This window comes from Ascaphus truei, chromosome 8, assembly GCF_040206685.1.
Source record: "Ascaphus truei isolate aAscTru1 chromosome 8, aAscTru1.hap1, whole genome shotgun sequence".
NCBI classification, from domain to species: Eukaryota; Metazoa; Chordata; class Amphibia; order Anura; family Ascaphidae; genus Ascaphus; species Ascaphus truei.
This window is the reverse complement of record NC_134490.1, coordinates 37,521,300-37,548,830: the sequence shown is the minus strand read 5'-3', so window position 1 is coordinate 37,548,830 and position 27,531 is coordinate 37,521,300. Positions and strand designations below refer to the sequence as shown.

The 27,531-nt window shown below is 42.9% G+C and overlaps 1 protein-coding gene across 1 annotated transcript; it reads left to right on the top strand.

Annotated features, from left to right (window-relative positions):
- The first annotated feature begins 171 nt into the window (after positions 1–171).
- Positions 172–27,432, top strand: MISP (mitotic spindle positioning). The gene is made up of 6 exons (XM_075611488.1): positions 172–330; positions 13,426–13,624; positions 18,512–20,789; positions 23,901–24,067; positions 24,678–24,716; positions 25,576–27,432. Exons 2-6 carry the CDS (start codon positions 13,565–13,567, stop codon positions 25,663–25,665), a joined length of 2,634 nt encoding a protein of 877 aa, XP_075467603.1. The 5' UTR covers positions 172–330; positions 13,426–13,564; the 3' UTR covers positions 25,666–27,432.
- The last annotated feature ends 99 nt before the right edge of the window (positions 27,433–27,531 follow it).

Here is a 27,531-nt window from a genome sequence, read left to right as displayed (position 1 = left end):
TCTGAATCACGTTCCCCTTTTTTGTGGGGAAAGGGGTTAGAGGGAGCTGCCCCTAATCCCCCCTCCTGCCCTCCTGAAGCTTCCTGACTCTTGTATTATGTTCACAAGCGCATGTTTGGTCTCTGCCTAATAAAAGCCGCCCTGCGATCAGCAACATTCCTGGGGCTGCATTTCGTCAGTCAGCAGGGCCTGACTATTGTCCTCTGCTCCTGGTCACTCTTTGCCAGTGGCGGGCACTGTGCACCGTACCCCCCCTCCCCTCATTTCATTAGCTGAAGACTGGAATAGAGGGCGAGGAGTATGGACGCCCTGCAGGATGGACTGGCACAGGTAAGACTATCCATTCTATAAACCGTATTATGAAATCACTTTATGTCTCGGAATACAGATTCCACCAAGCAAATCTGCTCTTATTTCATATACTCTTACACGTGGAAGGACGTCGGTGGGGAAACGGGTGTACCGCTAGCAGAATCTCCAGTATGTTTTGATATATTGGAATGGTCTATGGTAGGGGAGCTCAACTCCAGTCCGCAAGCCGCCCTCCCTCCCCCCCAACAGGTCAGGTTTTCAGGATATCCCTGCTTCAGCACAGGTGGCTCAATCAGAGTCAGTCAAAGACTGAGACACCTGTGCTGAAGCTGGGATATCCTGAAAACCTGACCTGTTGGAGGGGCTTGAGGGCTGGAGTTGAGCACATTGGCTCTATGGCATATTACTAACCTGATTGGGATACAGATTGCCCATATATCTGTGTAGCACCAATACCCGTATTACCTCATGCGAACCCAAATCTCTCTAAAAGTGATACAATATTATTTCAATAGTAATCTGGTGCGTTTTTTTGCAGCTGTTTTGCAGCCAGAGATAGCTGGTCTCCTCTATGCAAAGGGATATCCCAGCTTCAACACACCTGTGCTGAAGCAGGGATATCCTTAAAACCTGACCTGTTGGTGGTCCTTGAGGACTGGAGTTGCCCATCCCTGGTCTAAATTGTAAGCTCTCCGGAACCTGGCTCCCAGTATGTTGTGTATCTGTTTGCGCCTGTCTGTAATTCTCCTTATGTCATTTATGTTGCTCGGTACCCCCACTGTACCGTGCTGGGGGATAGGATGGTGCTTTACATATAAATTATATTAATAATAATCATAGTGACATAAAGAGACAGATGGGGGGAAGAGAGAGAGGAGACAGAGAGAGAGGAGACAGAGAGAGGAGACAGAGAGATGGGGAGATAGTGAGAGAGAAAGAGACGGACAGTGACAGAGAGAGAGGGGGATAGAGAGGAGAGAGATGAGGAGAAACTGTAGTGACAGAGAGCAAGAGAGGAAGAGATAGTGACAGAGAGATGAGACGAGAGAGAGAGAGAGAGAGAGAGAGAGAGAGAGAGAGAGAGAGAGAGAGGAGGAGGAGGAGGAGATAGAGAGAGAGAGAGGTGGAGATAGTGACAGAGAGAAAAAGTGAGAGACAGACCCTGACAGAGAGCAAGAGAGATTGGGAGAAAGAGATGATAGAGAGAGAGATGGGGAGATAGAGAGAGGATATGGTGTGTGAGAGAGAGAGAGAGAGAGAGAGAGAGAGAGAGAGAGAGAGAGAGAGAGAGAGAGAGAGAGAGAGAGAGAGAGAGAGAGAGAGAGAGAGAGAGAGAGAGAGAGAGAGAGAGAGGAGATGGTGACAGAGCGAGAGACAGAGAGAGACAGAGAGCGAGAGAGGAAGAGATAGTGACAGAGATGAGAGAGACAGACAGACAGTGACACAGAGAGAGAGAGGAAGAGAGAGAGATGAGGAGATAGTGTGAGAGAGAGAGAGAGAGAGAGAGAGAGAGAGACAGAGAGAGAGAGAGGTGGAGACAGTGACAGAGAGAGAGAGATGAGGAGATAGTGACAGAGAGAAAAAGTGAGAGAGACAGTGACAGAGAGATCTAAAGATAGAGATGAGAGAGAGGGGATATGGTGAGAGGGAGGGGATGGTGACAGAGAGGTGAGGAGATGGTGACGTGAAACACAGAGAGAGGGAGGAGGAGGGGAAAGAACCCAGGTGATTGAGGAAGTGAGGGAAGAATGTCTTACTGGCCGCTCGCCAAGATCTGAAAGTCATCGATACTGATCGAGTCCAAAGTCAGACACGACAGAGCCAGGGAATAAATACCAGGCTCCACGACTGGGGAAGGGCCAGCATGAATACTTAACCTCTTCCCTGCTGGAGAACCAAAGTCTGAGAATAACGCAACAGTTCCAGCACTCCCCTTCAGAAAGGGGCCTGCAACACATTGCAGAGATATAAAATAACATGCAGATATATAAAAACACACACAGTGATATAATAACATACACAGAGATATCATAGCATCCATAGCGATATAATAACATGCAGAGTGATATAATAACAATCAGTGTGATATAACAGGCAGCACGATATAATAACACGGAGAGTGATATAATAACATACAGAGATATCATAGCATCCATAGCAATATAATAACACGCAATGATATAATAACACGCAGAGTGATATAATAAGAACCAGTGTGATATAATAACACGCAGAGTGATATAATAACATACAGAGATATCATAGCATCCTTAGCAGTGATATAATAACACGCAGTGATATAATAACATGCAGAGTGATATAATAACATGCAGAGAGATATAATAACATGCAGGGTGATATAATAACAACCAGTGTGATATAACAGGCAGCACGATATAATAACACGCAGAGTGAAATAATAACATGCAGAGTGATATAATAACAACCAGTGTGATATAACAGGCAGCACGATATAATAACACGCAGAGTGATATAATCAAGATCAAAAAGTGCAAAACAGCGCTCACTTAGTCCTGTAAGTGGCCTTGGTACGTACCCTGTAGTAGAGAATCTGTGGCTTGTTGACTGGGTGCTCATCACCAAAGTCATTCAAACAATATGTAGATATGCAACATGTTTACAGTATGACCCTTCTAGTGAGTCCTAGAGAGCTAGTCTAGACATTGTATTTTTACTTTATACTTTTATTGTGATGCTTTAATAAAACGACAGTATTCTTTGAGAAAATAAGAAAAAGGTGTTCCGTGACTTACTAACTAACATATCTGTAGAGAGATATAATACCTACAGAGTGATATAATAACGTACATAACAAGCAGAGTGATATAATAACATGCACATATCATACAGAGAGATATAATAACGTACATAACAAGCAGAGTGATATAATAACATGCACATATCATACAGAGAGATATAATAACATGCACATATCATACAGAGAGATATAATAACATGCACATATCATACAGAGAGATATAATAACGTACATAACAAGCAGATTGATATAATAACATGCACATATCATACAGAGAGATATAATAACATGCACATATCATACAGAGAGATATAATAACATGCACATATCATACAGAGTGATATAATAACATGCACATATCATACAGAGTGATATAATAACATGCACATATCATACAGAGAGATATAATAAAATGCACATATCATACAGAGAGATATAATAACATGCACATATCATACAGAGTGATATAATAACGTACATAACAAGCAGAGTGATATAATAACATGCACATATCATACAGAGAGATATAATAACATGCACATATCATACAGAGAGATATAATAACATGCACATATCATACAGAGAGATATAATAACATGCACATATCATACAGAGAGATATAATAACATGCATATATCATACAGAGATATAATAACATGCACATATCATACAGAGAGATATAATAACATGCACATATCATACAGAGATATAATAACATGCACATATCATACAGAGATATATAATAACATGCACATATCATACAGAGAGATATATAATAACATGCACATAATAATAATAATAATAATAGCATGTTCTTGTATAGCGCTGCTAATTGTACACAGCGCTTTACAGACATTTTGCAGGCACAGGTCCCTGCCCCGTAGAGCTTACAATCTATGTTTTTGATGCCTGAGGCACAGGGAGATAAAGTGACTTGCCCAAGGTCACAAGGAACCGACACCGGGAATTGTACCAGGCTCCCCTGAAGCAATCTCAGTGTCAGTCAGTGTCTTTACTCACTGAGCCACTCCTTCTCCATACAGAGAGATATAATAACATGCACATATCATACAGAGAGATATATAATAACATGCACATATCATACAGAGAGATAATAACATGCACATATCATACAGAGAGATAATAACATGCACATATCATACAGAGAGATAATAACATGCACATATTATACAGAGAGCTATAATAACATGCACATATCATACAGAGATATAATAACATGCACATATCATACAGAGAGATATAATAACATGCACATATCATACAGAGAGATAATAACATGCACATATCATACAGATAATAACATGCACATATTATACAGAGAGATATAATAACATGCACATATCATACAGAGATATAATAACATGCACATATCATACAGAGATATAATAACATGCACATATCATACAGAGATATATAATAACATGCACATATCATACAGAGAGATATATAATAACATGCACATAATAATAATAATAATAATAATAATAATAATAATAGCATGTTCTTGTATAGCGCTGCTAATTGTACACAGCGCTTTACAGACATTTTGCAGGCACAGGTCCCTGCCCCGTAGAGCTTACAATCTATGTTTTTGATGCCTGAGGCACAGGGAGATAAAGTGACTTGCCCAAGGTCACAAGGAACCGACACCGGGAATTGAACCAGGCTCCCCTGAAGCAATCTCAGTGTCAGTCAGTGTCTTTACTCACTGAGCCACTCCTTCTCCATACAGAGAGATATAATAACATGCACATATCATACAGAGAGATATATAATAACATGCACATATCATACAGAGAGATAATAACATGCACATATCATACAGAGAGATAATAACATGCACATATCATACAGAGAGATAATAACATGCACATATTATACAGAGAGCTATAATAACATGCACATATCATACAGAGATATAATAACATGCACATATCATACAGAGAGATATAATAACATGCACATATCATACAGAGAGATAATAACATGCACATATCATACAGATAATAACATGCACATATTATACAGAGAGATATAATAACATGCACATATCATACAGAGATATAATAACATGCACATATCATACAGAGATATAATAACATGCACATATCATACAGAGAGATATAATAACATGCACATATTATACAGAGAGCTATAATAACATGCACATATCATACAGAGATATAATAACATGCACATATCATACAGAGAGATATAATAACATGCACATATCATACAGAGAGATAATAACATGCACATATCATACAGATAATAACATGCACATATTATACAGAGAGATATAATAACATGCACATATCATACAGAGATATAATAACATGCACATATCATACAGAGATATAATAACATGCACATATCATACAGAGAGATATAATAACATGCACATATCATACAGAGAGATATAATAACATGCACATATCATACAGAGAGATATAATAACATGCACATATCATACAGAGATATAATAACATGCACATATCATACAGAGAGATATATAATAACATGCACATATCATACAGAGAGATATAATAACATGCACATATCATACAGAGAGATATATAATAACATGCACATATCATACAGAGAGATAATAACATGCACATATCATACAGAGAGATATAATAACATGCACATATCATACAGAGAGATATAATAACATGCACATATCATACAGAGATATAACATGCACATATCATACAGAGAGATATAATAACATGCACATAACAAGCAGAGTGATAATATAACACGCAGCGTGATATAATAACATGTACATAACAAGCAGAGTGATAATATAACACGCAGAGCTATACAATAACATGTACATAACAAGCAGAGTGATAATATAACACACAGCGTGATATAATAACATGTACATAACAAGCAGAGTTATAATAACACGCAGAGCTATACAATAATATTGTATTGTATATCTTTATATAGCGCCATAAATGTACATAGCGCTTCACAGTAGTAATACATATAATATAAATAACAAATAATATAAATAACAGGTCATGGAAATAAGTGCTTCAGACATAAAAGTAACATTAAGGAAGAGGAGTCCCTGCTCCGAGGAGCTTACAATCTAATAACATGTACATAACACGCAGAGTTATAACACGCAGAGCGATATAATAACATGTACATAACATGCCGAGAGTTATAATTTATTTATTTATAAAATGTTTTACCAGGAAGTAATCAGATAGGAAACAGGGCAACACGGATTTCTGAAAAAAAAAAACCTATCTATTGGGCCAAGTAACGAATTGACGTTTCGGCAGGCACACTGCCTTTCTCAAGTTTGTCTGGCACACTAACACCCCACCAGTGTCTCTGCTTTATATCCCCCAATGTCACCATGTGTTCCTCCTTCCCAATCAAACTCCAGGTGTCATCCATTTACATCTGTGGGTTGAGCCATCTTTCGGTTGGCATCTGACGTCATCATGGACCTCTGACCTCCGCACACATGGTTGGCGCATGACGTCATCGCGTTGCTCCCCCGTCGTCAGCGCCGATTGGTCCCCCCTGGATCCAATGAAAATCGTCTATTCTCGGATGTGTGATGTCATTTTATGGGCGTGTTGATCCTTCCATGCGTCCAATCGCGTCGTCCGGTGATGAGGGACGTCACCGGGGACCAATCAGCGCTGACAACGGGATAGTTAGGGATTCTGCCCTTTTAGTGATTAGCCAGCCAGTGGTTTCATTTGAACGATTGCTGCTGCAGTCTGTGACCAGGCTGCCAGAGAGGGAGCGACCATCATTGCGGAAGTCACTCCAGAGGGAGACATTCCATCCTCCAGCGGAGGATTTCATTGGATTGGCAGGTACCGATCACCAAACGTGCACCAACACCGGTATAATAAAGCGCTGATCACGCCTAGAGGGCTGCCGTGCCACATGACAGTGAGCCACTCACAGTGAAGCCTACCCTTGTGACGTTATGGCCACGCGTGTCATCATTTGGCCTATAGGCACACAACGTGCACGCAACATGCACGCCACATGCACACGTGTCTGCTAAAGAGCTGACACTGGGAATTGAACCAGGCTCATCCTGCTTCAACCTCAGTGTCTTTATTTACAGAGTCAGTGTCTTTACTCACTGAGCCACTCCTTCGCCATATCTTTAGATGCTCTCATTGTCGGCTCTATATACTCTGTGAAATGTCCTGTATAATTGTACATGTTTATAAGGAACACAGAACACAAAGGTACTCACTCAACCTCTGGTAAATAATAGGTAGGTGCGCTAAGGGTAAACGTAATATCTGCATGTATATACTGTAGGTGAATAGATGGTTACTGTATTGGCAGTAAATAGAGAGGTCTGTTGATGGTATTACCATAGGTTATATTTATGATCTTGACACTTTATCAGCTAGGATAACTCAAGGAATGCTAAGTTTGATTCCACATGTACAGTATGTATCCCTCATTAGTGTCAATTCCCAAAGGTTTGAGATAAATGGAACAGTGTACCTCAAGGCTGCCAGTGTGCAGTTGACTGCTTTTACACTATTCACTAAATATATTAACACGTTTGAGTTCTATGTTGATTTATTTAAGGCTTAATTAATAAATATGTATTTGAATAATAGTATGATACCCATCTACCTTGGATGAATATACTTTCCATTCAACTATGGAACTTATTTTAGATATCTGTAGCATACTCTGTCCCATTTATCTCCAATCTTTGGGAATTGGCCCTTCTCCTTTGCGATCTCTTCCTTTCAGTAGCAACATTGTGATGTCACGTGGCATGCCGTTGTCATGGCAACACCATTTGATGTCACGGCACCATGATGAGGGACACTGACAGGAGGAGATCGTGAAGGAGATGGTAAGAGAGTTACAGAAGCCCTGTGCTCTCCCCCGGCAATTGTTGTGGGGAAGAGCGAGGGGCCTCTGTAACTACAGGGCTCCGTGCAATGGCACTGATGGAGCCGCCATCACGTTGGCCCTGGTATTACCATCAATTTAGACCTCTCTATTTATTGCAATACAGTAACCATCTATTAACCTATATACCTGTAGATATTGATTGCATACAATTAGGGTCTTAGGAGCAATCCAAGCAATATTATACATGTGCGTTTTTTAAAAACAAATCAGTTCTGTAGTATTAGATAATACTTACTGTCATGATAATATCACTTGATAGTATGTATTTTAATCAATCTGGTGCTTCAGAGGTTAATATGTTTATCTTTTGTTTTAAAAATACAAAGAAATGTTTTATGGCTCGTTAAACCCTTCTAGTTTTAGGACTGATAAAATCTAGAGATAAGGGCATTTAGTTCGGCAGAGAGGGAATTAATTTAAGGCCCATCTGACATCCAAGTAAACAGGACACTTTTAGAGGTACTTTGAAAGGTATTCTCTGGAGGGTTATGCAAGGTTCAGGGGGTGTGGCTAAGAAAGTATTCCACAAAAGTGAATTTATGAAAAAAATAGGATATTGGGTGATAACCTCTATCCTAAATTCTAACGTCCAGATATCTGTAATTGGCGCAAGGAGATGCATGCAATAAGACCATGGGTAAGAGGTGCCAAGGCCAGATATCCATTTGTCACTCCAATTTATGAGCAAGATGGTCTTAGTCTCAGTCTTGTTGCATCAATCATAATCGCCTGAATCTATTGCTATGACTCACGTGTGACTAAGTATTAGAGAAAGGAAGTTATGAGTGCGTTTATATATTGAGTCAAGATTTTAAATCCCTTTTTAGAGGAGGGTTTTTCTAAGTCGTAAAACTGTCAACCTAGCAGCTAATTTACGACAGGGGTGGGCTCATGTGGTTTTCAAAGGGAGAAGTATAATATATAGGGCTTGCCCTGGAGTTATGAAATCAGAATTCAACAGGTGTGTTTGGAATCAAGTACGTGAATTTTCATATTTCTACACCAGCGACCTCTCTGGGGGAAAACCTATGACATATATGGTAATGTACTGTATAGGGATTTCTGTTTTATCCTGTTATTTTAAGAAACTGTTCTGCATTTATTGTAACTGTATGTTCTTGTAATCTTTTTTTATTTAAGCACTGCATATTTATATATATTAAAGGTTTATTTAATAAGTAATGCTTTGGGCTATGAATGAACTGTTTGTTGCACGCTTTGTAGAGAGTATTTACATTTTTGGAAACATTTTGCTACAACAGATTTTTGTGTGTTGAGTTGCATAGTAGTTTTTTCTATAATAAACAGGGACCTGAGATCCTGGCATATATATATTAATGATATATTTTGCATACTTCTTGGGTGGTGACAGCAGATAGATATGATTTCAGTTGAGTAAAGGGTTAATATTAACTCATTGCGAGTATCTTGCGCAGAAGAAAGATGAGTTGGCTAGAGTAGCCGTGTCTATTAACCCTGGTTGCATATCTAAGTCACGTGCTCAGTTGTGTGCTGTTCGTGACAGATGGTATATATGATGACAGATTGATGGGAGATATTGTTCATTTGAGAAACCTTTACGAAAGTGAAAAGTAGGCCAGTTTGCGAGCTGTGTATTAAACCTTGTCCCATATGCATGTCACGTGCTCACAGGTGTGCCGTACGTGACACTTATTGCCTTTTTTTTAATTGAAAAATTCAACTCTTAATGCCATTTTGAATGAGTTTTAATATACTGAGCATCTTTTGATTTCTATAGCAGGTTTTAGCCCATCTCCCCAGCAGTGCAAAATATTTGCAACACTTTCCTGTTTGTTATCATTTGTTGCCAATATTCCCAGTAGTTTGAACTGTAAACTGTAAGGCTGCGATTATAGTAGGCGCGACAGTGCGATTTTGCGCGCTGCGAGAACAAAGTGCAGTAGCTGGTAGGGGCCGGCCATAGTGCGCACGAGTGTGGGTGTGATGCAGAGCGACCTCGGAGCAGATTTTTCAAAAGACAAACTATTTTGTTTGTTCGGCCGCATCACGTGAGTGGTTCAGCTAATGGGGGTGAACCAGCCTGGTGATGCTTCCGCCACGCCTCCCCAATCGCCTCCAGCGCAGTTCACCCATCGCTCATAGTGACAGGCGCGCGACGCCATGCGCTCCGCCGCGCACCTACTATAATCTTAGCCTATCAATAGATTATGTTACCTTAGCAATATAAGAATACATTGTAGCTGCTGAATTACACCTGACTGTAGGATTGATTTGAAAATGAAATGTAGCCATTTAGTGAACTCAGGGAAGCAGGATGTTGCTGATCAATCATGGGAGAAAACGAATCCATCGGGTGCATATATTTGTGTATTCATGTTTGTGTTTTAAGCTGCTTGCTTTGCCTCTTTAAACACCCGCAGTTTGGGGTGATTTTCTTTTTAAGTTGTTATATGTTTACCTGGGTACTGGTGGTTTCAATGTGGATTCTTTTTAGATATCTAGTTTATCCACGTCATTGACATATGCGTAGGCTTCTATAATGGCAATTATTGGCTTTGCACTTTAATTGCCATTTGTTTGCATACTTAGTGTGGCACTTCTCCCTTATGTTATACATTATTGAAATTTGTTGTCAGTCTAGCTTTTTTCACTTTTGGATTTTTTATTGTTTTTAGCTGCGCCATTTTTTTGTGTGTCTATAATGAAACTTGTTCACTTTTTATACAATTCATGGCTGCCCCATGCGAGGAGGTTTGTGCTTTTTCTTTCAAAGCTTTCTTCTTCTAAGTATGTGTTATTATATCCCCATGCATTTTATTGTATTGTATTGGTCTGCTTCTTATTGAATGTCTCTTCATGGTATCACATCTCCATGCAAATTATTATTTCACTGTGCATGTTATTATATCTCACTGCATGTGATTATCTCATGTGACAAGTCTTGGGTTTAAATATTACCTCTATGCTGACGACACACAAATTTACTTTTCACCCCCTGACCTTACACCTGCTCTACAGACCAAAGTTTCTGAATTTCTCTCTGCGATATCATCCTGGATGGCCCTTCGCCGACTTAAACTTAACATGTCAAAAACAGAGCTCCACATACTTCCTCCCAAACCTGGCCCTACTACCTCCTTCTACATTACTGTTTGAAAGTTCTGTCATACACCCAGTAGCGGAAGCACACTGCATAGGGGGTCACACTCGACTCCTCTCTCACATTCTCCTCTCACATTCAAATCGTATCTAAAACCTGTCGCTTTTTCCTCTGCAATATTACAAAGATACGCCCTTTCATCTATTGCTCAACTGCTAAAACTCTGACTCAGGCCCTCATTCTCTCCCGTCTCGTTTACTGTAACCTCCTGATGTCCGGCCTTCCTGCCTCTCATCTGTCTCCCCTACAATCTATCCTAAACGCTGTTGCCAGAATCACTCTACTCTTTCCTAAATCTGTCTCAGTGTCTCCCCTCCTGAAATCCCTCTTCTGGCTTCCTATGAAATCCCACATCTCACACTCAATTCTCCTCCTCACTTTTAAAAGCTTTACACTCTTCTGCTCCTCCTTACATCTCAGCCCTAATTTCTTGCTATGCACCATCCTGACTCTTGCGTTCTGCTCCAGGATGTTTTCTCTCTACCCCCTTTGTATCTAAAGCCCTCTCGCGCCTTAGACCTTTCTCACTGACTGTCCCATACCTCTAGAATTCCCTTCCCCTCAACACCCGACTAGCACCCTCTCTATCATCTTTTAAGACCCACCTTAAAACAAACCTGCTTAACAAAGCATATGAGTATCTCCCTAGCTAATAGTAAAAACCTGGTACATAAAGCTTGGCCCCTTGCAGACGCACTTACCAGAATGCCCTCCTACTGTTGCCGTACGTCCTTCCTACCTACCAATCAGATTGTAAGCTCTTCGGAGCAGGGACTCCTCTTCCTAAATGTTAATTTTTAAGTCTGAAGCACTTATTCCCATGATGTGTTATTTGAATTATTTGTAATTTATATGATTGTCACGTGTATTACTACTGTGAATCGCTATGTACATTAATGGCGCTATATATAAAGACATACATACATATCACTCTGCATGTAAATATATCTCCCTGCATGTGATTATATCACGCTGCATGTTAATATCCCCTGCATGTGCTTATATCACTCTGCGTGTTAATATATCTCCCTGCAAGTGATTATATCACTCTGCATGTTATAATATTGCTTTGCTTCTCATTAAATCTCTGCATGTTATTATATATCCCTGAGCGTTATATTGCTCTGTTTTTTATTAAATCTTTGCATGTTATTATATTGCTCTGCTTCTTCTTAAATCTCTCTGCACGTTATAATATCGCTTTGCTTCTCATTAAATCTCTCTGAATGTTATAAGGCTCTGCTTCCTATTAAATATCTGCATATTATTACATTGCCCAGTTTGTTATTAAATCTCTCTGCATGCCACTCTTTGCTCTTATATAGCTCTGGGTGCTATTCTATATTTCTCTGTATGTTAAAATATAACTGTTATTATATATTACTCTGTGTTATTATATATTACTCTGTGTTATTATATATTGCTCTGTGCCCCGGAGTCATAAACGCCTGATTCGCTGTGTAACGCCTGAATTGCCGATATACGCCTAAGGCCCGTTCTTTCCCCTGTTATACGCAGGCTTTTCCCTGTTATACAGCCGGGAGCTACAGATACTGTGTATGTGTGTGTATATGTGTGAGTATATGGTGTGCATGGGTTTATGAGTGAAGGAAGTCCTAAATAAGATTTTTTAAAGAAAAAAAAAAAAGTTTAAGAAATATTTTTTTTTTAGTTGTGCAATCATTGACACACACACACACACACACGCACACACGCACACACGCATACACACATATATGTGAGCGCCGGTAGCGGCGCGAAGATGATTTCCCCCATCTTTGCCGCTGTCGGTCGGCTCCCCGCTCCCTGCCGTGCACGCGCGTGGCCCTTGTATAGAAGGGCTGACTAGCCTCAGCCATCTATATCTGCCATGCGCGCGCACGGCGTAGCCCGCGGCCGCACTATAGAACGGCCCTAACTTAAATGGCAGGTGTTGCTGATTCAGGTGTGTTGTTATATATTGCTCTGCGTGATATTTTATATTGCTCTGTATGTTAATATATCACTCTGTGTATTATTACTTTGCTCTTCAATGTATACACCTAAATGTGAAAAATGGGCAATACATGATTTTTTTACATTTACTTTGTGTAAATCTTTACATTTGTATGTTAAATCTGCAGCTACTTTCCTGATAGAATAAGGAACTTGGGGTGTGATGTTTTTATTGGAAAGGGTGTCTAAGTTCATTGCTCTCCTACTCTTCCTCATTCATTCACTCTGCGATCTCTCCTTCTAGGACTAACAGACAAGTGTTCCCTGGCACTGTACCTACCACAGACTCGGGGACATTCTGAACAGCTGGTGGCCCTCGTGCCCCTGGCATCTGGACACCTGTGTGGACTCCAGCCCCTGTGGGGGTGTGTGGCTAAGAGAAAATGTTTAAATACCCCTCCCCGTGGCAGGTCCTATGCGGTGGTTTGGAGAGGCGGGAGCAGGTGAGTAGCAGGGGATGCTGAAGGACAGGGTATGGGCAGTGTCCTTAGTGCTGTGTCACTGATACAGTAGACTTCTGACCAGATGGGACACCCAAACCTAAACAGACCAAGTGCCCTATGCACTCAGCTCGTTACACGCCCAGTTGTGTATTCTTACACTAACTCGTCTCCTTACACATCCAGATGTGTTCTCTCACACTCAGCTCCCAAAAATATTCAAACCCAACTCCTTATTAATAGTGCTCACCTCCTCGCACACCCAGCTACTTAAATCATGCCCAGCGCCTTATGCAGTGGTTTCCTATATTTACACACTCACACCCTGCTCCTTGCACACCATCTTCCCACACCCTTGTCTCAAGGTCCCTCCCTCTCTCCCCTGGGTGTGACACCCTCATATTCCCTGGATTTTGCCTTCAAGTTCCTCATCTCGAACACATCTTAGTGATTCAGAGCAGCGGGCCAAAGAGCAGCAGCAGCAGCAGCAGCAGCAGCAGCAGCAGCAGCAGTGCGCAGAGAAGTGCAGGTGAGAGTGATGGGAAAGCCCCTTAATTGAGCTGCCTTATAATTAAAAAAAACAAACAAACAAAAAGGGGTTGAACTACGATGTCTATAAAGAATAACTGTAGTATACGCATCCCTCTGGGTGACTTAGCATTATTGTGTCTAAACATGCATGTTTGAGGTGTGTGTGTTTGAAGGTTGGAGTATGTGTGTACATGTCTGTGTTTCTATGTCAATGAGTGTATGTCTGTGTTTGTACAGTATGTTACAGTATGTGTGCATGTCTCTCTTTATGTTTTTTTTCCCGACAGCATGTGTGTGCATGTCTGTATGTCAGTTATGTGTCCCTCTTTATACGTTTGTGTGTCAGTGTGTGTGTTTGTATGTCATTGTGCGTGTGCATGTGTGTTTTTGTATGGGTGTACATGTGTCTGTTTTCATGGGTGTATGTCGCCATGCTCGTGTTTGTAACATGTTCAATTGTGAAATTCTTGGAACTATCTGTAACACAGCTTATCAGCAGCACCCAGCACTGCTGGGTTCATCTCTGCGCTCATACAAGGGCACCTCTCCCACATACTGTACTGTACACTCACAGTCAGCACTGCTGGGTTCATCTCTGCGCTCATACAAGGGCACCTCTCCCACAGACTGTACTGTACACTCACAGTCAGCACTGCTGGGTTCATCTCTGCGCTCATACAAGGGCACCTCTCCCACAGACTGTACTGTACACTCACAGTCAGCACTGCACGGGTCATCTCTCAATCCCCTCACATACACACATGCACCGGTCACCCTCCACATACACGCACACATACACCTCACCCCTCACATACACAGGCACCTGTCACCCCTCACATACACAGGCACCTGTCACCCTCCACATATACACACCTGTCACCCCTCACATACGCAGGCACCTGTCACCCCCTCCGATACACACACCTCTTACCCCCTGACACATAGGTGCCTGTGTATGTAAGAGGTGTGTGTGTATCTGAGGGGGTGACAGGTGCCTGTGTCTCACTCCTCACATACACAGGCACCTGTCACCACTCACATACACAGGCACCTGTCACCCCTCACATACACAGACATGTCACCCTCCACATACACGCCCACACACACCTCTCATCCCTCACATACACAGGCAGCTGTCACCTCCTCATACACAGGCACCTGTCACCCCCTCAGATACATGCACACACCTCTTACCCCCTGACACATACACAGGCACCCATCACCCCTCACATACACAAGTACCTGTCACCCCTCACTCACATACACAGGCACTGGTCACCCCTCACATACACAGGCACTGGTCACCCCTCACATACACAGGCACCTGTCACCCCTTACATACACAGGCATCTGTCAGCCTCCACATACACGCACACACACCTCTCACCCCTCACATACACATGCATCTGTCACCCCACACACACACCTCTTACCCCCTGACACATACACAGGCACAGTAGTGGCTTTAGCTTTTTGCCGCCTGTAGGCTAGGGGCGGCACTTCTCAATGTTGTACTAACTGCAACTAGTTGTAGTTTAAGCTGCAACAAATTACATGTAGGCCTTGAGCAGGCAACGAACTAGTTCTATAACTGGTAACTGCAACTAGTTCTGTAACTAGTTTAACTTGTTTTCACATTTCAGTCTACAACCTTTATTTGCCACCAGTTTGAATAGTAACGGCTAATAGTAAGATTCCTAACATGTTATGTTAGAAAGGAGGTAGTAAATGTAACTACAATACAGTATTTATTGTGTCTGTAGCCGGAATAAGTGCTTGTGGAGTCTGATAGACATGAGTCCTCTGTAAAGGGATCACCTTTAAGCCTGCTCTGCTCCCCACAAACTTTGTAACACATAACATCGTGTGCGTCTATGAATACTCCCCAATTGACCTTTCTCCTCACATGCTGAAATAGTCTGGAAATGCCCAGATCTCTTCTCTGATTATCATGGTTTCGTTTTGGGAGCACAGGGTGGGACGGGCGGAGGGGGAGGTGATTCAGTGACACAGATGTAAAGAATATCCCTGTGTCAGTCAATGTGACCTCCTGCTAGCACAGCCCAGGATTGGAATCATTTGGTTCAGGGGTGTCCAACCAGTGTTTAAAATAAGGTCATAGAAAGTGGTAACCACACTCCTGTAGTATCTAGGTCTCAGGCTATTAGGGGAAAGGTGAATTGAGACTGAAATACAACTAGCATAGGATTCACACTGAAAGGATTTGCAAGACAATAATTAACTAAGACTTAAAGGAGGTATATATATATACATACATACACACATACACACACACACACACACACACACACACACACACACACACACACACACACACACACACACACACTTTGATCACAGTTACAAGTTATTTATGGTAGGGGGAAGTTATATTACCTTGTTATAGAATAACTTAAGTTTATTAACCTCTGTCTAATCTCAGAGTGATAGGAGCAATCTTTCTATACCTACTGTAGCACTGTTTCTCTCCCCCCCCCCCCCCCCCTCTGGGAGATTATACCGCCTATGCTACCTGGTGTGTGGTGCAATACCTGTTTAGAGCAGGAGAGCTGATCTGATCTGCGGTAGTGTGGAGATCAGGACAGGCTTAGATTCTTTCTCTGGTTCTTTCTCTTTGGTGTTCAGCGCCTCCAGTCGTAGTGGGTTCCAGGGTATCCAGAAAACAGCCCCCACTAATGCACTCTTTCCCCAGTTGCCCAAGCCACTGCCCAACCTGCCCATTCTGTCCCGTCATTTACTGCCACCATCAGTCCTAGAGTAAGACCCCTGGCTCCTAGACCCTTATCCGTGGTGAGTCCCGTGGCCCCAAACAGCACTGTCAAATGTGATGATATGTCTGCCATGAATGTTATGCCTGTATCATCTGTAGGGAAGTCTGTACCATGGGGGAAATGGGTGAAGCAGGAGGAAAAGGCCTCATCAGAACCAATACAGAAGGGGTCAGCTAAGAGTAGTCTGTCAGGGTCAATGACTGCCTTTTCTCCGGTTAGGGAAGCAACCATAGAACCACCTTTATGGGAAGGGTCAGTGTTTTGGGTGCTACCTGGCACAGCCAGAGAGAAGGGCCTAATGAAGTACAGCAGGGCCGATAGTCTTAGCGCAAAGATTCCATAAGATGGGATATGATTATCCTTATCTCCCCGAGAACCTCATGAGGAGTGCTGAGGAACACAGGATGGAGTGGGTGGAGGAAGCTATAGTAGCACACTTAGCAAATACTTCCAGAGACTCCAGATACCATGATTTTGACAGTGCAAAACAGCTACTCAAGCTATGGGTAGTGGGCCGCAATATACATATAGACAGAGTAGAATATATATCCAAGTTTGGGAGAAGGAGGTGCTATTCTATCAAAGTACCTGACGGTCAGGGCAATATGGTCAAGTAGCTTGATCCGGCCCACTACTACTGAGGTAGCCCTAGTACATTCACATTAAATCCAGGTTCCAATTGGGGATGGATATTTGTTATGGTAATGTGCATTGCAATGTGTTAACGTATGCAAATGTTAATGCATTTTATGTTAGATTAATTCAAGGTTATTGTACAGTATGGGATGTTACACCTACTGTAGTCAAAGCAGGGTCGTTGGAATTTCACCAGGGGAAGATTGCAGCCTAGCCTCCAGCCGCTACTTCTTTTCCTGGGCCCTACCAGTGTAAGTTCTGTTAGGTGCAGGCAGTGGATGGGTTAATTCCTTCAGAAAGGCCTTGTGTGCTTTTGCAGCCTTAGATACATTTGATGTATCCAAGGGCGGGCCTAGCAACAGCCAGAGAGTGTCAGCCTGAGGGGTGGATACTGAATGGGTCACATACTGGATGTGATGACCTGTCAGTATCCAGATTTGTCTTATTATGAGGCAGAGTTACAGTCACACCCAAGGGTATAAATACTGGCACTCTCACAAAAGTGTGGCTGTCTCTTTCCTCCCCCTGTGGAGTGAGTACCAGCTACCCTTGGTCTCACTAGGAGGCCTAACGAGTAGCACCATGCAGAGGAAAGCTATGCAATGCTGTAAGATCAGAACCTACAATAAACACCATTGTACCATCACCAGTGCTTTCCCTGTCTGAGGATCTAGAAAGGTGTCAGTATGGACCATCCTTCCATCCAGAGGAACCATGCTGACTGGAGGTGCTGCAACCACCAATAGGGTACCCTGTAAATCCTGTCTGTTCTCCCCACAACACCGCAATCTCACTTGGGGGGGAGGTACAAGGGCCACACTACAATTAGATTGGAAGCTCTTCTACAGTGGTTTATTGTGCCTATGTAATTGTACTATAATCAGTGCTCTGTGCACTATTGTTACTGACAGTTTCTTTTTCTTGGTGTCAGATCCCAGCTAACGAGGGGGAAGAGCGAAATCTGTTTGCAAACAAGACAAGCTTCGCTTACGCTGCATTGGAGCCACCAGTAGCCAACATATCTCCACCACATGAAACTGGCTCACTTGGGCACCAGGTAACAAATTCACCTAACAATCAAGTAGATGACTCAGCTGAAAATCAAGTTATTGGCTCACCCGAACACCAGGTAACGGAAGAATTTGAAAACCAGGCACCAAACTCACCAGAGCTAAAGGAAACCGGCACACCTGAAGCACAGATAACTAATGAAGTTGAGCTACGTGTAACAGGTACACCTGAGCAGAAAGTAACAGACACATCTGTGCTGAAGGTGACAAGCATCACTCAGCAGCAGGATAAGGACTCACCTGATCTGAATCTAACCTTAATTCTTGAAGAGCAGGTGCGAGGCACACCTGAACCACAGGTCACTTCTGCTTTCCCGGAACAGCTGGATGCAAGGTCTGTGCCAGCCATGGACAGAGTGACCAGAAGCTTGATCCTCTCCCTTTCTTCAGCAGGAAGTGTAACCAGTCGACAGGAGGAACTAGGGCTGGAGAGGAATTCTAAAGTGCAGCAGAGCTGGAGGGCAGATGGGGACAGCAAGAGCAGTGATGTGTGGGTGCCTCCCACTGACCGGGACAGCCGCCTGCGGCTGGTGAAGGAGGATTATCTCTTCGATATCCGAGCGTATCGCCCTGAGACCAGTCCAACCAAGCTCTTCTCAGATCATGATGAAGAGGAGGAGGAGGAGGGCAGGCCACTCTCACATGACATTTACTTGGAAAGGGTGAGAGAGCTGGAAGACCAGCGGAAAGATATCATTAGGAAACAGGGGCAGCGGAAAAGCTTGGGGACAGAGGAGCTGGGAATCTCCCAGCATGAGTCGGACAACTCCCTTCTAGTTGTTGATCACAATGGGCTGGACAGTGGCCCCAACACAGTGGCTGTGGACAGGGAGCAGATAAACTTTGAAACTGCTCGGCAACAGTTTGTGATGTTGGAGAAGAAGACAAACAGTCTCCCGATTAGCCCACGGCCTCAGCCAAGGCCCCCTCGCCTCTCTAGGTCTACGCGGTCCCTCTACGAGAATAACTTGAGCTCACTGGGGCAGAAGACCGAGCAGACTTCCCAGGTGCCATGGAACCCCCTTGGGTTTCAACAGGGGCTGGGCCAGGACGAGCCTCCTGAAACCCAAGTAACCAGCAGTGACAGGAGCTCCAGCCTGCCTTGTAGGCAGTTCTTCTGGGAGTTATCTGTCAATAATATGGATTCTAGAGCAGAGGAGAAACCGAGAGGGATATATCATGAGATACCATCCCAGAAATCCGAGGACATCCCAAACCCCAGCCATGAGACACCCATTGAAAGGGAGATCCGTCTGGCTTTGGAGAGGGAGGAGAATCTGAGGAGAGAGAGAGGGATCCAGAGTGCACCCGAAATAACAGAAATGGTGGAAATCTCCAAAAACCCACTACTGATGCTTCCCCAGGACACCCAGTCCCAGAAGAAAAGCAAAGAAAGGGCCCGCACCTCTTTCTTTCTCCAGAGAGAGATTGAGAAGGACACCCAGAGGGAGGAGGACCTGAGAAGCGAGGGAAAAGTGGCCGGACTGTATGATAGGGGTAATGCCCAGGAGCTGGATGAGCGCAGGAAGTTGTTTGAGCAGCCGGACGAGGTCCCCGTGCAACCACTGCAAGCGGCCACAAAAATAACCTCCAGGAGACCTGCAGATGTTGAAGCCACAGATCAACAGAGCACAGCAGAGGACATGAACCAGGTTGATAAGGAACCGAAACACGATAGAACCAATTGGACTGTCCTGGATGCCCCTCAACCCTACAGTGTAAGGACCAGTTGGAAGCCAGCAACACTTAGTACGTATAGATCCAGAACAGGGAGCTCTGAAAACATCTTAGATTATAAGGCAGCTTCAGACTCCACCTCAGAGGAAAGAAACAAAATCTCATCGGGGACACACATCCTGCACAAGGAGTATTTCCACCTCCAGCCCTGGAAGTTCCAGTCTTCCAGAGGGGATGAGGAGGTGGACGGAAGGCAGAAGAGGAAGGAGGAAGTGGCGGAAAATGCAACCCCTGGAGAGATTAACATCACCCGGCAGCGGTCCTATGGGTCAGCACTGATTGATCAAGAGATCCAGCAATCCCTGGAGAGGGATCGGGAGCTCCAGGAGCAGAGGAGGAAAAGCAGACAGCCAAGCACTCCATTCAATGAGTACGAGTATAGGCAACCATCTCTGAGCTCAGGTAGGCACATTCTGCTGCTGCATGGCCATCTTTGATTTACCATAGATTATTTGTTCCCAATTAAGGGAAGGAAAAAACAAATTGACCGGCACTCACCTTAAGAAACAAATAATGACAGCAGTGAAAATAGTAATCCACTTATCAATGCAGATCATTCTTCTTGTAATTATACAGGTAAATAAGAATTTTAACTCGGGTAGTGTTAGGACCTGCTAACGTTCATGCCTTGAAGCGGCAGCAGGTTTAAGACGCTTTGGCCAAAGGATTAAACTAAATTACCCCTTTTCAAGAGAATATATAGGTATTGCACACTGTGTATTTTTTCACATTGGAAGTAGCTTTGGGCATCTGTGTTTGTTTTTTGTTGTATACATTTAGCCACGCCCACTAGCACTCCTTTTGACACACATATTATATATATATATATATATATAATGTGGTAATGTTTGGGGTTTCTCAGAGCTTGTTGAGTATCTGTGTGTTTATCATCTTTGATTTAGCATAGATTATTTGTTCCCAATTAAGGGAAGGAAAAAACTAATTGACCAGCACTCACCTTAAGAAACAAACAAAGACAGCAGTGAAAATAGTAATCCACTTATCTTGAGAATGGTGTGTATTGAAGCCTGTTGGTTTTTATATATTTTTTCGGCATGATAAATTAGTTTTATATTCGGAGTAGTCTGTGGGTCATTGATTAAGAGTTCTACAGACTTTTCATTCTACAACCAGACACTGTTTACACAAAATACGTGTATTACGTAATGTTTACGGAACATTACAGAATAATGTTTACGGATATCAATTCACAGCAGCAGATTGTACAAAGAGACTTGTCGGCGTCCAGGAAGAGCGGCTCCATAACATAGAATCATACCATTACTCAAAAACACCAAGCTTGACCCTACCTGTCTTTCTAACTATCGACCTGTCTCCCTCCTGCCTTTTGCCTCTAAACTCCTTGAACGACTTGTATTCTCTCGCTTGCTCCATTTTCTCAACACCTATTCTCTCCTAGACCCTCTACAATCTGGCTTCCGCAGTGCTCACTCCACGGAAACAGCCCTCACTAAAATAACTGACGACCTCCATGCTGCCAAAGACAGAGGTCATTACACTCTGCTCATATTACTCGACCTCTCTGCAGCATTTGACACCGTGGACCACCCTCTTCTCCTTCACATTCTCCATACTCTTGGTATTCGGAAAAAAAAGCTCTATCCTGGATCTCATCCTACCTCTCCCATCGTACTTTCAGTGTCTCTTCTGCTAACACCCCCTCCTCGTCTATCGATCTCTCTGTGGGGGTACCCCAGGGCTCTGTCCTGGGACCTCTTCTCTTTTCTCTGTACACACTCTCTCTAGGTGACCTAATAACATATTTTGGGTTTAATTATCACCTCTATGCTGACAACACACATACTTTTCAACACCTGACCTTACACCTGCTGTACAAACCAAAGTTTCTGAATGTCTCTCTGCTATATCATCCTGGATGGCCCTCCGTCGCCTTAAACTCAACATGGCTAAAACAGAGCTCCTTATACTTCCTCCCAAACCTGGCCCTACTACCTCCTTCCACATTACTGTTGGAACTACCATCATTCACCGAATAGCCCAAGCACGCTGCCTAGGGGTCACACTCGACTCCTCTCTCACATTCAAAACATTTCTAAAACCTGTCGCTTTTTCCTCCGCAATATAACTAAGATACACCTTTTCCTCTGTTGCTCGACTGCTAAAACTCTGACTCAGACCCTCATTCTCTCCCGTCTTGATTACTGTAACCTCCTGCTGTCCGGCCTTCCTGCATCTCACCTGTCTCCCCTACAATCTATCCTAAACGCTGCTGCCAGAATCACTCTACTCTTTCCTAGATCTGTCTCAGCATCTCCCCTCATGAAATCCCTCTCCTGGCTTCCGATCAAATCCCGCATCTCACACTCCATTATTCTCCTCACTTTTAAAGCTTTACACTCTTCTGCCCCTCCTTACATCTCTGCCCTAATTTCTCGTTATGACCATCCAGACTCTTGCGTTCTTCTCAAGGATGTCTTCTTTTTACCCCCTTTGTATCTAAAGCCCTCTCCCGCCTTAAACCTTTTTCACTGACTGCCCTGCACCTCTGGAATGCCCTTCCTCTCAGTACCCGACTAGCACCCTCTCTATCCACCTTTAAGACCCACCTTAAGACACACGTGCTTAAAGAAGCATATGAATAGCACTGTGGATATTCTGAACACATGATACATAAAGCTTGGCCCCTTGCAGACACACTTACCAGAACTCCCTCCTACTGTCTCTGTACGTTCTCCCTACCTACCAATTAGACTGTAAGCTCCTTGGGGCAGGGACTCCTCTTCCTTAATGTTACTTTTATGTCTAAAGCACTTATTCCCATGATCTGTTATTTATATTATCTGTTATTTATTTGATTACCCCATGTATTACTACTGTGAAGCGCTATGTACACTAATGGCGCTATATAAATAAAGACATACAATACAATAGAGGAGGGGACTGCCAGCACTCTATATATGCAGATATGCAGGACCGCAGCAAAAACACCTCCAGCCCTCGTGATATATAACGAAACGTAAACTGGTTTCAAATAAGTGGATTACTATTTTCACTGATGTCTTTTATTTTTTTCTTAAGGTGTGTGCAGGTCAATTCGTTTTTTCCCTCCTTAAATCGGGAACAAATATATTTTATACTCTATAAATGTTGGGACATAAGGCACCGAAAATGTTATAACATTCAAGGCTCCCCACAGTGGATATTTGTTTGCATTTTTGATGTACACACAAATGTACCTTTTGGATTCCTTTTATATATACAGTACTATAAACCTGACTCCACATCATCATGGGATTTTACTTCAGTCTGTATTCATTCTGGTTTAAAATAATCCTGTAGGGACCAGAAAAGAAACAAAATGTCATGGTGGCATGAAGCTATTTTGATAATAACCCCCTCACTGATACATGACCCAGGACCCCCTCTCACTATATATGATGTAAGACTCTTCCTCTCTACAGTATATCACATGATAGAGGACCTTCTGTCGCACGATATGGCACTTTTGTCTAACTTTCTCTTTCCTTCCAGGTGTTACAAGCCCATGGTCCGATGTTTCCCAGAGAGGGACGCCTTCCCCTCCGGTTCCTTCTTATTCCATTGCCCCGATACAAATGTTTAGACCCAGGAGATACCCCAAGTTCGTTGTGTCTGAATCAGATTCAGATAGACTCAGAAGGCAGGGGGACGAAGTCTGGGTGAGTGCTCTATCTTGGGAAGCAATACTTTGCAGGTCTGTAATGGGGTGGAGGCGATGCACTGCAGGACTATGTGGGTGCGATGATCAACAGGTCTCTCTGGGTAGAGGCGATGTTCAGCGGGTCTCTTTGGTGGGCGGATGCTCAGCAGGTCTCTCTGGGTGGAGGCAGTGCTCGGCAGGTCTATCAGGGTGGAGGTGATGTTATGCAGGTCTGTAATGGGATGGAGGCGATGCACTGCAGGAATCTAGGGGTAGACTATGCTCAGGAGGTCTCTGTGTGGAGGGATGCTCAGCAGGTCTCCCTGGATGGAGGCATGCTCAGCAAGCCTCTGGGTAGAGACGATGCTCAGCAGGTCTTTGGATAGAGGAATGCTCAGCGGGTCTTTCTGGGTGGAGGAATGCTCAGCAGGTTTCTGGGTAAAAGCGATACTCAGCAGGTCTCTCTGGGTTGAGGGATCCTTGGCAGGTCTCTGTGTAGTGGTAATGCTCAGCAGGTCTCTCTATCAAGGTGGAGACAATGCTCTGCAAGTCTACCTAGCTGGAGAAAATCTAGGTCTTTGTGTTCATAATTACTGACTCACTAGGCTCCCTCTTCTGTTTCCCCTCAGTACGCCGGTATTGACCCAAATGACGATGTCAACACAGAGGTAAAAACCAGCAAGTTTGTATCTCTTGCAGTAATTTATTTTGGAGAACAAAATGCCCTCGCTCCTTGTGTGCAGCAAGCACAACTAAACAGACTTGCTGCAAGATTTGTCCCCACACAAAAAATGAATAAGTGAATCATAATTTAAAAAATATATATAATCAAAACAAATGCTTCATAATCGGGTTTTCCTACAAGTGATGCTGATCGTTAGCCAGGGAGGTTTAGGTTGCTGGGGAGGGCGGTGGTTTTTGAGGTAGATTAAATAGAGACAAATTGGCAAAATTTGATACATCCTATTACAGGATTATAAGATCGGGGTAACTCCTTTTATAGCTACTCTGCTGATGCACTGTGCAAAGTACCCTGATACTAAAAGGTACAGGATTAAAATAATCCACGTAGGACCAATTTAATGATAGAATTCACTATGACCACAATGTTTCAATTTTCCATCCACAGGGTAATATTTAAGTCATGACCCTGAAGTAGAGGGCATTACCTGGTATTAATGGACAGCTAACACCCTGTTCTGAGGAGATTATTACTATTATTCACTACACTTGTTTTAATTAGTTTTTAGCTGCTCTAAGTGCAAATTCCTGGGCGCTTCAAAACCCTTAACGCCAAGAATTTGGACCCATCAGAATATTTGGTGGTCTCTTAATTAAAGTCTCCCAGCTGCAAAACTGGAGCTAAACCAGTACAAAAAACAGTGGGAGATTTAATCCCATTAGGTTTTCCCCATTGTAAACTTAATTTTGCCCCGGTTTTGCAGCTGGGAGACTTCAACAAATACCCCAAGGTTCTGAAACTGTGGACTCGGATATTTACATGCTTTCTTTGATTGTGTCCCTCAGATTGTGGAATCCACGCGGGTGAATCGTCACAAGAACGCCCTTGCAATGCGCTGGGAAGCTGGACTTTACGCCAACGAGCAGAGCGATTAAAACTTGCGGGCGCTGATGGGACCCTGCAGTGCAATGAATGTTAAACGTTTGAAGATCATTTCACATGTTTTTTCTGTTTTAACCCCTTCACTGTTCAGGGGACCAGTAACAGGATGTGTTGCTGCACTCTCTTGCAGTGACGGGGTTAAGCCCTTTGCTTTTGAGTTTTTAGGTCTTGCTTACCAATTACCATATGACAAAGGGGCTTTTTTTTAGTATGGATGCATGTGACCCGTGTATGGTTTTTAACCCCATACACTGCCAGAGGTGCTTTCAATGCACTGCAGAGCAAGTGAGGCTGCCTTCTCCTGAGACTGCCTCCCGATCCGCGAGACTCTATTAAAATGAGTGACTCTCACTCCTAATGCGATAAGACTGCCTTTTTGGTGTTCCTTGTTATTACATTAATAGAATGACATTAAACAATAGTTTATGGGATATACATTTAGTGGCACCTAACTCATAGCTGTGGTGCTCACGTTCAGACCTTGACGTCTGCCAGCGAACTAAGAGGTCTATTACTAAGTGGTGCAAAAATAAATAAAATCTAATTTTTTGGGACGCACAGATATTAATGATATGTACTAGAAAATGCATCAGTCATCTGTTAACTTGGCATAAACCCTAAAAAGTCTGTTAATAGAGTTAGCACAAAATTCAGTTGCTATGTATCAACCCAAAAATTTGACGCAGCGCAGATGTTTCATTATACAGGTTACCGTAATGTATTATTTTTTTTTACAGTATGACTCTTATAAATAATATTACACAAATAATTTATATTTATAGTCTAAATAAAAACTACACATTGAGTTTTCATTTAAATTGTATCAATCAGGTATTCAACATGATGCGATGCGTCAAATATAATTTTAAACTGCAAGCTATGCGTCATTTGTATGAAGGTCTGTAATACTTTTTAGTGCTGACATTTTAAAAAAAACAGAACAATGTAAAATAGAATCTGAATAGGCCTCCAGTTTTCTTTAGAATGTCTCTAATTAACACATTCAGAACCTACAGTACTAGTAGCTTAGTTTTACTTATCACCAAGACAAATTGCTTAGGTATGTATAGAGCCTTGAAAATCTGGCATTTTGGTAGCCCCTGAAGTCTAAACTTGAGCACCACTGTTATAGTAAGAGGCGTTGGCTTTTTCTTGCTATTTTTTAAGGCCCCTCTCTTATCACATCAGAGGTCAGTGTTGCGAACCCTTTTCGCTTATAACCTGCATCCTTGCACAAGCTCCTTCAGACCAGCAGCGTCTGGGGAACGGAAAACCTTGTTGGACTAACCTTGTCTGTGCCGTGGGTTCAACAGTGATTGGCTGATTATTTTAACCCTTTTCCTGCTGCTGTGCATGCCCACTGTGGCACTAAACACTTTCTCTGCCAGAGGTGCCTGCAACTAAACGTTATGGGGTTAGAGAAGAATGTCTGTGTGAGTGCTGTGGAAATTTCTAACGTGTAGAGAAGGAGTGGCCAATTCCTGTGCTCAAGGGCCAACAACAGGTCAGGTTTTAAAAGGATATCCCTGCTTCAGCACAGGTGGCTCAATCAATGGCCCAGTCAACGACTGAGCCACCTGTGCTGACGCAGGGATATCCTTAAAATCTGACTGGTTGGTGGCCCTTGAGGACTGGAGTTGGCCACCCTTGGTGTAGAGGGAGGGAAGCAGGCTTCACCCAATGTCCAAGATCCTCTACTGACCTCTGTACTCCTGAATGCCCTCTAAGATTCCAATAAAATAAGATTTAAGACTTGTTAATTTTATTTGGCCTTCTTCTTTCTTCATGTTTTGTTACCTTGTGGGGGAGTTGTAATGTGGTTGTGTTGCAGTAACAACCCTGTCTTCAAAAGCAGTGCT

Excerpts from the sequence above, each read along its gene's own strand:
- MISP (XM_075611488.1), top strand. The coding sequence starts at position 13,565 with ATGTTTAAATACCCCTCCCCGTGGCAGGTCCTATGCGGTGGTTTGGAG. Across the intron at positions 13,625-18,511 it reads GTTTGGAGAGGCGGGAGCAG|ATCCCAGCTAACGAGGGGGA; the intron begins GTGAGTAGCAGG and ends TCTTGGTGTCAG. Across the intron at positions 24,068-24,677 it reads GGCAGGGGGACGAAGTCTGG|TACGCCGGTATTGACCCAAA; the intron begins GTGAGTGCTCTA and ends GTTTCCCCTCAG.